This window comes from Corvus kubaryi, unplaced genomic scaffold (assembly GCF_017639235.1).
Source record: "Corvus kubaryi isolate FWS band 111438036 unplaced genomic scaffold, C.kubaryi_AGA036_p1.0 136, whole genome shotgun sequence".
Taxonomy (NCBI): Eukaryota; Metazoa; Chordata; class Aves; order Passeriformes; family Corvidae; genus Corvus; species Corvus kubaryi.
In genome coordinates, this window is record NW_024580670.1 from 8,953,998 (window position 1) to 8,966,106 (window position 12,109).

The 12,109-nt window shown below is 54.3% G+C and overlaps 1 protein-coding gene across 1 annotated transcript; it reads right to left on the reverse strand.

Moving 5' to 3' along the window:
- Positions 1 to 4,165: 4,165 nt before the first annotated feature.
- Positions 4,166 to 12,023, reverse strand: CCDC71 (coiled-coil domain containing 71). Its single transcript, XM_042015907.1, has one exon. The coding sequence runs from the start codon at positions 9,670 to 9,672 to the stop codon at positions 8,485 to 8,487; it is 1,188 nt and encodes a 395-aa protein (XP_041871841.1). The 5' UTR covers positions 9,673 to 12,023; the 3' UTR covers positions 4,166 to 8,484.
- Positions 12,024 to 12,109: the final 86 nt, after the last annotated feature.

A 12,109-nucleotide genomic window follows, 5' to 3' on the forward strand; every position in this document is an offset into this window, starting at 1 on the left:
CTCTCGGCCATAGGGATGCCAAAACCCACGTCCCCAGGGACACCCTGAGCCAGCCAGGCACCTCAGCAGGACAAGAGATGCTGTAGGCAGTGCCCTACCAGCTCCCCGTAGTCACGAAAGGCACTTGGAAGCCTGGAGGAGGGGCCAGGCTGTGCCCAGCAGTGCAGGCTGGTGGTCAAGCACGACCACCACCTTCTGAGCTGGGAGAGCTGTCAGGAGATGAGCTGACAAAGAGCCATTAGCACTGGCCAGCGCGTCTGTGTCAAGGGATCTGGCCAAGCAAACCTTATCTGCTCTGAGGAGATCCAAAGAACACTGATAAAGGCAACTGTAACAGGATCTCTGGCCTTGAAAAGCAAAGTGAAAGTGGAAGGGAGGGATCCTCAGCGGGATGTGAGGGGCGAGAGAGGTATCCCAGCCCATGTCCAGGCACCTCCCTGAAGGCCGCTTTGATTTCCCATGCCAAGCTGCAATCCCCTCGTCTGGCCCAGAGCTGAACGCGTGGGGGTGGCCCGGGTCTGCCGGGGAGATGGCCTGTCCGGGGGCAGCTCCACTGGCCGGAGATCTGCCAGCAGCTGTGCCCTCCATCACCAGCGTTTCAACGCTGCCGAGCATCCCCCGCTCCCTCGGGCACCCACAGCCTGGCTCCCCCAGCACCTTTCAGCAGCGATCAGGGCACTCTTGCAGCAGCGCAGAGGCCCCCCCACCCATCCTCGGCAGAGCCCCTGAGCTGCAGGGGCAGCCTCTCACGCCTGGCCAGCCCTGCTTGGACCGACTTCCGTGCACGCAGCAGGCAGCCAACACTTCCCCGAACATCCTTAGTGAGCAGAGAATTGCTTAACCACTTCCCTTCTCGAGGAATGAGCTCCAGCACGGCACCGGAGCTGCTGTCTGCCCAGGGCCACGGTCCCACCACCATTAGTGCTGGGTCAGTGCACTGACAGCCCTGCAGCACAAACCGGATCCAGATCGCAAACCGGGGAACAATGGTGCTTCTGTTGAATTAGCCGGCAAGAGGGTCCCGGCTGCAGAGCGGGCAGATTCAGAGAGAAGCTGGAGGGTGGGCAGGCAGGCTGGGGCTGGCAGAGCACCTGCCAGCACAGTGCCACCCTGCATCTTTCTAGGAACTAACCAGGAAAGCGGATTTACCCCAGTTCGGCACCAGTGACACACATCCGGGGTATTTCCCACCCCAAACCAGGCAATCCTCAACGGAGTTTGCGTAATGCCAAGTTCCCTGGGAGAACTGGGGAGAAGAGCTGGGGGTGTGGTCTGCAGCTGAGCGTGCCCCATGCAGCATGCAGCTGCTGGGCACACGGGAGACACCATTCCATGGAGCTGACACAGGGCTGGGAGCAGAAGCCCAGGGAGAAGCAGTCTTTCATAGCCCAAAGAAAAGCTGGACACATTGGGTGGTTCTGAGCACCATTTTATTGAAGGGCTGGACACCTGCTAGGACTTCATAACAAAAAGTTCACTTCATTTAAGAAAAAAGACAGTCTGGTTTTTGTCCCATTCCCTCCAAAGAGTGGAATAATACTAGCACTGTCTTTTCACTAAGCAATGCCATTCCAAAATATACAACATTGAATGTGGAACAGCCCAGCTTCATATTAACATTACACATTATTAGAACTTCAGAAACATTCTACACAAACAAATGAAACGGTAAAAAGTTCACTCAAGAACAAGATGGTCATTTGTAAAATCATCATACAAAGTTTGTTACTTGCCCTCCCGTGGGCTGCAGTTGCTGCTCCCCAGCCATTGCTTGGGATGCCCAAACACCAGGGAATGCCACAGCAGAGCCTGTGGTGCCAGTCCCAGCCGGAGTAGTCGATCATGCTGTGGCGTGGAAACGGCTCTCATGGAGATGCTGGTTGGCAGAGAGTAGCACAAGCGGCCGGGCAGTGCCCACCCAGAGCCCCTGTGTCCCTCAGAGCAGCTGCCATGCCTCTGCTCAGGAAATGCTACTCCTCAGGAGTGCTGCACCGAGAGCCAGGAGGGGGGAGGGCGTCACACGGTGCCTTCCCCGCCATGAACAAACACTGGTACTCGTTTTGTCCCAACCCAGGCCTGGGCAGTGTGGCGGAGCAGGGGCAGGAGGGGAGGCATTTCTGGGGGTAGCTTTGCAGCACTTTCTCTTTTAAAACAGCACCATGTGCATATGTCTGTGGGAATCACCAGAGACTCAGAGGGGCTGCCTGTAGCCACAGGAACATAGGAATGGAAAGGACTAATTAAGACAATAAGGAGAGAGTCCGAGACAATAATAAGGCCTTTAAGGGACTCCCTGGGGAAGGTTTTTCGGAGGCTGTGTGAGCAGGGCCAGATTGTGAGACCAATGAGGGATGAAAACCAAGGGTTGGGGGGGTGCCTGCTCCAAAAGGACTCCCCTGGACCTGCAGCACTAGTGCCTGTGTAGTGCTGCCAGGCAGGACAGGGGAAGCTCTGTGGCCAGGCAGGGACGGAGGGAAGGCAGTGCTGCAGAACGCCACAGCCTTGGCTCCTCTGTTTGCACATCTCCTGCAGCAGACACAGAAGCTGCAGGCTGCTGGCTGTCCAGGTGCTGCTGGCATCTTTAGCTTTCCCTACTCCCAGCTTCTTGCTTTTTCACCAACTTCCTTGGTGTTTCTAAGCAAAGGGAGGGGTCTGGCCTCAGCACCATGGCTTTGGAGGCAGCTGCCGGCCAACCTGCAAGTTCCAGCAGTGTCACACCTACAGACAAGCTTCATTTGACACTCAGGGATGACCTTGTGACAAGGGCTGGCCTCTCATGTGTTATGGGACAAGACTCCTTCGAGGCACCTGGCACCTTCCAAACAGCACCCAGCTCCAGGCAGAACAGGCTGTGAGGAGAGGGAAACCCTAGCATGGTGCTCTCTAGTAGAGTCCCGAATGTGAGGGCTCAGGAGCAACCTGCTGTGCTTCACTCTCCACAGGTGGTGCCAGCCCACCCAGGTGGCAAAGCTGAGGGCTGCAGCACTGTCAGGAAGGTGCCAGATATCCCAGAACTGCTGTCCTCTCTGTGGGCTGTAGGGTATGCCCAGCCACTGCCCTGGAGGGACATCTGCTGAGATAAGGCGATTGAGCAATCTCCCAGCAGGACCCCCCCTGGAAGGCAGCTACTCTTCAGTTATGGCGAGAAGAAGGCAGACCCAGAATCCTCTGGGAGACCCTGTGCAGATCCTTTGTAACCCATTGGCCTTTACCCTCTGACACCCACCCCCTGTATCCCTATAAAGCTAGCCTCCTGCCCCTGTGAGAGGCGGAGTTGCTCGTCCCTAGCTCCCCTTTGCCAGAGTACGGACCAATAAAGCTATCCCGTGTGGAACAGCTACATGAGCCTCTCATCTCTCTCCCTGGTCTGGCTGGAGGCTGCCCTGCAGAGCAGAGCTGAAATCACTAAAGAGCTGACAGCCTCTGCACAGGCCCTCCTAGCCAGCAGCTGAGGGAAGACACCGGGCATCAGGAAGGCGATTCCTTTTGGGACCATCTCTCCGGACCGGTCACCTCTTCCTCGGTCAGAGCTACTGACCCCTCACCAGCTGTAATAGTGGGCCACCTCAGCTCCTGGAAGGCCATCCCCATCTGAGCACAGGAGCAAACAGGCCAGTGCCATTTTGAAGACTGAAAAAGAAACTGTTTCTTCCACACAAACCAACCTGCCTGAATGAGCAGCCGGTGCTCCACAGCTCAGCACCGACCCTGCCAACCACAGCCAAAAGAGGATCCTCCCACCAAAACCTGCCTTTCTGCCTGGGAAGCTGCCCAGCCCAAGTTACACTGCCCAGCTGGAGCTCAGAGACAAACCTGCTCTCCGTATCCAGGGATCCCTTGAGCCTTGGCCAAAGGCCCAGCTCCTAGACAGGGCAGGGGACTTGGATCTGAAGGGGAAGAGTTGGGATGACTGCTGGCAAGTTCTGGCCATGAACACAGAAAAAGTCACAATTAAAAGGGCAGAAACTCTGTGCTCAATTCCAAAACCCAAAGCCTTCCAGCCCCTCCTGCCACAGCTGGAGCCGGGGTGAAGTGCTGCTGGTGTACAAGGAGGGCCTGGAGGACAGGCCACAGAACAAGGGCAGCTGCGGAGCAGGACCATGGAGCTCCATGCACAGCATCATCACCTGTGCCATTCTGCTCCCGATTTCCCTGCCATGTTCTTAGCTGGAAACTGGCTGAACTCCATGCAAGGAAGCACCAGGCAATGGGGGGGGGGGGGGTGTTCTCAGCCCACTAACCCCAGCCCTGTTAGTATGAACTGGTCTGGGAGCTGTCCGGCGGGGTGAGCACTCCAGGGAGCACACCTCCTCCACACACTGATATAGCACTTGTGGGCTGCCAAGCAGGAGTAACAAAATAATCCTTTCTTATTTTGCAAAAAAGTGCTTAAGAAATTCTGTACAAGGATTGCTAGAGCAGCTGGCTCAGGGGGGATGCAAACAGTTTAGAAGCAGCAGCAGCAACACACTACATGGCTTACAGGGAAGAGGCTGAGGAGAAACTTCTACAATCGTAAGCAGTGGCAGATGGTGAAATCTGCTCACAGTGGACATGAGCTTCAAAACATTTCTACCAATTAACATTGTGATTTCAACTGGTATCTGATGTCAGCTTCCCCTTCAGCTGCCTGCCGGACAAGCTACTCTCCCCATGGGCTTTGCTGACGGACATCTGAAGCATGCAGGAAGCTCAAGGACCTTATCTGGTGGAGGGGAAGCATAAACTGCTTCTTGGCAGCTGAATAAAAGGAGAAATGATTTCCAAAAAATCAGTTGGAAGAACAGCCCTTTGACCGCTATCCGAATCGTTTCTAGGAGTGACAGTGGCACAAATCCATGCATTAAAAGCATTCCTAAGAGAGTCCGCAAAGCTCTCGGCTGTCACAGTGCCCAGAACACCACAGGCCAGGTTAGGCACTTGGATGAATTCAAAGTGACTAATACAGAAACAGGTCTGAACAAGGTGCATACCACATGCTCAGCAGAGACCACAGCGCTTTGGGCAATGCATTTCTGTGGGCCCTGCCAGTTACTGTTGCAGAGATCCCTGGAAGGTAAGTGTTACTCTGCTGCCACAGAGTAACACAGGATGGAAAGGACCTGCGGGGGAGATCTCTGGTTAGATCAGGTTTTAGGTAGCTCTGGTTTGATCAAACCCTTCATCTTCCCTAAACAGCAGAGCAGCGTCCACGCAGAGCCCCTCTGCAGCCTTGTGCACATCAGTGTGACATGCCCAGGACACCAGAATCCACACCTGGCCATGAGTTGAAGGACGGTGGAGCCAACCCGCACCAGACTGAGGCACTCCCTCTGCCAGCACTGACTGACGGGAAGCAGCTGCTGGCATTGGCACAGGGGGTGTAGAGCCCCTCTATAACAACCTGCAACCCCTTCAGTCAAGTTCCCAAAGCACCTGCAAGAGGAAGAAGAGACAACAGGAGGGCAGAGAATGGAGGTCCAGCGCTGCCCTGTCGCTCAGGGCCCTGTGGCCTGTTAAGAGATGCACAGGAGAGTTGACAGACCGGACTGGTGATGGGCAAGTCTCTGAGCACACAGCTATGGAGTGCTCACTTCCCTGGCAGGAGTCTCGGTGACACAGAGGCATTTCCAAAGCTTGTCTCTCCCTGTGGAGCAGAAACCTTTTGCTGGTGGTCTGAGGACATAGGGCAAACTGTCATTACCAAGTCTGCACAGAACTCAGCTCAGTGCTGGGAAAGGCATGGCAGCACTAAGGCTGGATGCTGTGCTGGATGTGTTAAGCAACAGTACAAGCCAAGTCCTTAACTGGCAAAGACCCAAGCTGTGAAAGACAAGAGGTGACGGAAAAGAGTGGGGAGGCAGGCAGCAGTGCAGCTGGGGGAAGACACACAGCGATGAAGAGGGATGTGGCCTGGTAAGTTGGCCTCAGGTGCTCAGCTTCCCGCTCAGGCTGGAGGAAAAGTGACCTCGACCTGAATTCAGCTTTGTTGATGCACGTTGTTTTTCCCAGTGGAGGCCAAGTGCTCAGCTGGGACGTCTGCGCTGCATGAGGAGGCTCCAAAGACAGCTCTCAGTGCCCTTATAAGGGTCTGGGAACAGGGGAAGCTGCTGAGCAGCCTGACAGCAATACCGCAGGCAGGAGTTCAGAGACCTCCTCGGGAAACAGCCCAAAAGAGAAACATCAGTGCAGGACTTCAAGACCTGGCATTTGAGAGCGTGGGAATGAGAAAGGTCTGAAGGAGTGGGAACAAAAGGAACAAAGCAATTTTTGGCCAGTTGACAGTGATGGAGAGCCCCTGTTCATCCAGCACCAGGTCAGGACAGGGAACTCTCTGCCAGGGCATTTTAAAACACAGAAGCAGAAGAAAATATTTCCTTGTCCTCTGCAGCCAAGCAGCGGCATTCACAGGTCAGTCTCAAACACTGCAAGTTATGATCTCTGACAGCAACTCAGAACCCAAGTGTGGGGTTCAGGGCTTGCAATCATCCCCTGAATCATAAAATCACAAAATGGTTTGGATTGGAAGGGATCTTAAAGATCTTGTTTCAACCACCCTGCCGTGGGCAGGGACACCTTCCACTAGACCAGGTTGCTCAGTGAAGGAGAACCTCCACGCTGCTCGATGTGGGTGAGAGGAGAACTAGATGTACCTCAGAATGCTCAACTTCTGTGCCCTCACACCCCATCATGAACATCCTCTCTTCTCTCCATACCACAGTCTTCCTTTCTGCACTAGGGACCAGACACTGACCCCTTTTACAAACCACTAAAATCCAACCAGGTGCTTGGGGGGCAGGGCTTAAATATAAGGAGCTGGGACTTCCCTGGGGAGCTCATCCCTTCAGCCAATGTCCACAGAGATTACTAGGTCAGACAACTGGTATTTTGAGCTGGTGAGAGAATGAGTGGATTATACTACTGCTGCAGAGATCTGAGCACACAGTGGTGCATGGAGCCAGGCCCATGCCCAGCCCAATGCCTCTTCCTTTCCCCAGGACACCAGGTTGTCCCTTACAGGTGACAGCAGAAGCATTAGCTGATTAAATGAGGTGTTTCTCCTGGGATTAGTAGATCCCTCCCTGTGGAGTGCAGACCCGTTTTCCCACCCGACAGAGTGCCCCCGGTGCAGGGAGGTGACAGCAGCCGTCTGCAGTGATTCTGCAGTGCCTCCTGGGGACGGGCAGAGCCTGCACTCCTTCCACACAGAGCTCTCACACCTGCCACACACCTTCTCACAACATCTCTGATGGCACAGCAAGGCTGCCAACCACCACAACATGGTGCCCATCTCCCCTCCTACTGCATCATCCCCACAAACCACAGAAAGCGACTCTCTGTGTTTAAGTGCTGGTATATGTCCTCCCAAATTTTTCGCTTTCCTGCTTTAACTCAGGCTCAAATATCCCACTGAGCTTTGGGACTGGCAGGATGTAGCTAATACATTCAAACACAGCCTGTGTCTCTGTCGTGGTTTAACTCCAGCCAAAACCAACAGTCTTCTCTACCAGCACCTGGAATCTGCTCCTGGAACACCCAGCAACAGCAAAGCAGTTACGTGGTGGGCAGGACACTACACAATTCCTGCTAACAATTCCAGCCCTTTGGCTCTAAGTCACAGTTCATAACCCATAGCTGCACCTGGTGTATAGGAGAGCAGAGTAATGCTGGGCGCTGAGGAGGAATCCTCTTCGGAGGCAAATCCTTACCATGAGTTCAGAACTTCTGCTACCCACAAAGGGAGGAGGCACCTAGAGACGTCAGACAGACTTGCAGCCCTGTGACACGCCCCCACCGTTATGCAGAGGTAATACCGAAAATAGGATTAAAACTACCAGCTGGTAATTCTCCAAATTGTTTGGCATTCTGGAGACAAACAAGTGGCTACAACGCTGCTGCCTCCGAGCTGCTCAAGGGAACCCAGGACAGACTGTCACAACACTGAACCACAAAGGAACCCCGGCACCTTTCAACAAATGACTAGCTGAAGGGAAGGAGGAACAAAAGCTATCAAACCCAATCCCAGAGGGATGAAGGAAGTGCATCTTCCCACAGCTCCTGGGTCATAAGAACATATATGGATATATAGATATATAGATAATAAAGTTATAAAATTTGATCAAAATAAAACCAGTAAATGTACAGCTTGAAAAAGAGCAGTATCACAGTGCATCAATGTCATGAGAAAGTCTTGTGTTCTCCCCTGCACAAGAGCACAGCCTGCCATGTTCAGGGAGCCTGGTGGGAAGTGAGCCCTCCAGCCTGCTCAGCTCGATGCTGGCCAGAGTCACCGTCCCGTGCTCCCACACAGGGGTTTGGATTTCTGCAGCCAGTTCTGCACAGCAGTGGCAGACAGGCAGGAACAGCACAAGAGTGGGCTGCTCTGTCTGCAGGTTAGTCGGCATATTGGCACCAGAGACACAGAGTCATTCCTAAACCTCTCTGCGCTCTGGTGCCAGGCTTGTATTTACTTACTTACAAAAAAAAGTGACAAAGTGAAGAAACTCAGGGCACACTATGAGAATGGGACAAGGGCTGAATTCGGATCACAGGGGACAGGTTGACCCTAAGAATCTTCTGTGCTCTCCTCCTCACTTCATCATCAGAGGAAGAGTTGCCCACCTTGATGGTCCGGAATTTCAGCAGGTTCAAAGTGCTCTGAGCCTGTCGAGTTTTCTTTCGGACAGGAATGGTATTTGCTTTTTTCCTCTGTGGTGCTTCTCTTGCCTCTGTAGCTCTTCTCTTCTTCTGCCCAGTACTCTCCCGGTAAGTGCTGCTGTCCTTCCACTCTGTTTTTCCCACCAAAGCTTCCTTATTTTTGATTTTCAAGGTCTTGGGCTGTGGCGCTGTGGTGCAGCCCTGGGATGAGCTGCCTGTGACTCTCCCGTTGAGAACTCCTGAGGCTTTGCAGGCATTGCTCTCCTGCAGCACTCCACCCTTTGGTCCTTTCAGAAGGTTCAAAGCGCGGGTGGCAGAATCTGGTGCTTTCTTGACCAAGTACTTGTACCCCTTTCCTTCAGGTATTTTAGTGCTCTTGCCTGAAGAAAACTGCCTCGGTGGACTTGAAGTCTTGAGGAGTTTAAGGTCGGAGGGTGAGATCCCAAGACGCCCTTGTGTGTACTTGGACTCCAAACAGGACGTTGCGGTTTTCAGTGGCACCAGGGCTTCCAGAACCACCGACAGTCTCATGGCTGGATACACGTCAGGATACATGCTTGTAGGGAAGCCCACCGCTGCTGCCTTGGATGTGCCAGATCCTGTCTGCTTCAAGGAGCTCAAGAGGAGATTTGTGGAATCCCCTTTGGAGACTGGCTGACCAGAGACTTTCAAAGAGCTCACTGGAATGCTGGTGGGCGAAGGAGCCACTTTTGCCACTGAGTTCCTGGCTGGACTCTGAGTGGACTCGGTGGTGCTGGCGCAGTTGCGCCGTGTGTTTTCTTCCGTCTGACTGGGTGTGACCGCTGTGCACGAGCTATACCCGTACACATCCTTACTCCTCAGAATTGTGGGCTGGTAGCCCTCCTCCTTCAGGCCTTGGATGAAGGCCACCAGCTGGGTCTCTGTGTCCGATAGGTCCTTGGACATTGGGTTGAAGACTCGGAGGGCTTCCTCCAGCACTTTATGTCCTGCAGAGGAAATTCTTGACCAGGAATGGACAGCTTTTTCTTCCTCATTGTTCACTGCAATATTCATGGCATTAGGCAAGCAGGTGCTTCAAAAAGGTCCAAATTACTGGAAAAACAACCCTTGACACCTCAAAAGGAGAAAGAAGACAGTTAGCTCACAGCAACTGAAATTATCCCAAGTTTCGAAGATGGGACCTGAAATCATTAAGCCCAGGTGTGGCTGGTTGCAAACACTGGCTCAGATTCTGGGCTCAACCCAAGACAGAAGCATCATCAAGAAAATCCTGTCACTCATTTATCTCTGAAATAAAAGTAAAACATCTCTCACAGAAATATCCTCCAACCTAAACAAAGATTTCAGGAAATCCCATCCAATCTACCCCAAGATGAAGGACTCCAATGATTAACTCAGCAAAATCTGCATCTTGTTTCCAGTTCGAGTTTGACCCGCCCCAGCTTTCGGTAACCAGATCTCATTTTCCCTGGGAAAAACTGAACCCTCATTGAACTCTCTCCCTGTGCACACACCACGAGCAGGACTATCGAGCCATCTCAACACTAAGAAGTGCCTGAGCACTTCATCCCAGCATCACCTTCAATTTCTCAGCTTCTTAACTGATGCTACTCTAAAATTGATTCTGAGTCCCTGCCAAAGCTGCAGCTTCCTCCCGGAGACCTGGCAACAGGGCTGGAGGCTGTTCCAGTTGTGCTTCATTGATGTCGAATGCTGTGGCAAGGCAGCACTGCGCCTTGCTGTTCCCTTGTTTGAACAACGGTCCACAACTTGCTGTCACAGCAAACTGGTGTTGATCCAAGGACACTTGCTGCCAAGTGAGGAGGAAGCAGGAAATTCAAGCAGGGCAGTATGAAGGAAACACACATCACCAGGGCCAAGTGCACAAAGGCCTGAGGGACAACACTGGGATCACACTCAGGGCACTGCACAGCTGTCTGCCCGGCATAAAAGCATCAGTTATTGCTTTCAATAAAAAATAGGCACTGAAGGGCAGTCCAGGAAGGACTTTAGGATGCACCCGGGAGAACTTTGATCCTGGTAACCTCACAGCTCCACAGCTGTGTGCTAGACCTACAAGGCATAAAATCTTTAGCTTCACTGATACCTCTCAAAATAATAATGAAGATTCAGTTAAAAACCCTAATCAGGGAAATGCAAGAGGTGTCAAGAGACACTTTTGGAGAGGGTAGTGCACAGGCAAGAAAGCTGTGATGGAGAAGTTAGCGCCTGAGCAGACAGAGCAAGGAACTACTCGTGTCTCACATTCCCCCCAGAACTCTGGTCTCACCACAGCACCGGAGCAGAGCCCGTGCTGCCGCCAGCTGCACAAGCAGGGAAGAGACACAAGCCAAGAGCAGCCACAGAAGGGAAAGCACAGGTCAGAGGGGGAGTAAGAACCTCCACATGACAGACTAATCTCAGTCAAGTGCTCTGCAGACGTCATGGCCGGAGAGGGATTTGGAGGAGGATAATGCAGTTGTTCAGCAGCAGGCGGGGGACCTCCCACGAAGCAGGGGAGGCAGGCAGAGAAGTGATCCCACAGAGCCCCCGCCAGCGTCACCAGCCAGCAGTGAGAGTCACCACCTCCAAAGGGACCAAGCAGTGCCAGGCACAGAAAAGCCAGAGCGGGTGTAATGTTAATTTTGGTCTGGTAGTGAGGCAGAGACTAACGAAGAAGCACAAGTAACAACATGTGCTCAACAGGCTGCAAAATGGATCATCTTCAGGCTGCAGCAAGCCCAGGAGCAGCTGGGACATCTGAAGGGGTGTTCTGGCTGTGACATTTCGTGGGAACAGGACTCCCCAACATCTGTCTGCTTGGTCCTGTTTGGTGTACTGCCAGCTGTATTGGAGGAAAGCCAGCCACGAGCAGACGCACCCCCGGACAGTCTGTCCTCCCGACAGGAGGTTCCCTCACGTGACACACTACCGGGGGGCCGGGGGGCTACGGGAACACAGCACTACCCGCACGGTGCAAGGAGGGCACCGGAAGGGCGATGCTGGCACGGGTTTAGAGGCCTGGCTGTCCGAGCACGGAAAGGGCTCTCCGGGTGCACCGCAGGGAGAAGCGGCTGTCGGCAGGGCCGAGACGCGGGGCTGGGGCAGCCTATAGAGCTGGAGGCCGGTGCGCAGTCCCAACGAGGGCTCGACGGGGCCGCCAGGTCCCCGCTCTGCCTCTCCTTTCGGCCCGCCCCTCGGCACAGGCGATGCCTCTTCCCAAGCGCCCGTCCCTCGCTCCCGCTGCACCCTCCCCAAGGCTCGGCCCGCCAGCCGGAGGGACCCCGGGGTGGGCAGGCCGCCAGGACCGGCCCCTCCCTGCAGGGCTACGGGAGGTGATTGGTGCAGACAGGGGGTGCGGCCCCCGCGCTCGGTCCGGGCCGGCTCCCGGGACCGGGGGGGCGGGGGCCGGGGCGGGGCCCTCAGCGCCGCGACTCCGCCTCCAGCGCCCGGAGCCCGCCCCAGCGGGCGGCTCGGCAGCGCCCTCGCC

What these genes read in the sequence shown, in the direction of transcription:
- CCDC71 (XM_042015907.1), bottom strand. Translation starts at nt 9,672, where the DNA reads ATGAATATTGCAGTGAACAATGAGGAAGAAAAAGCTGTCCATTCCTGG.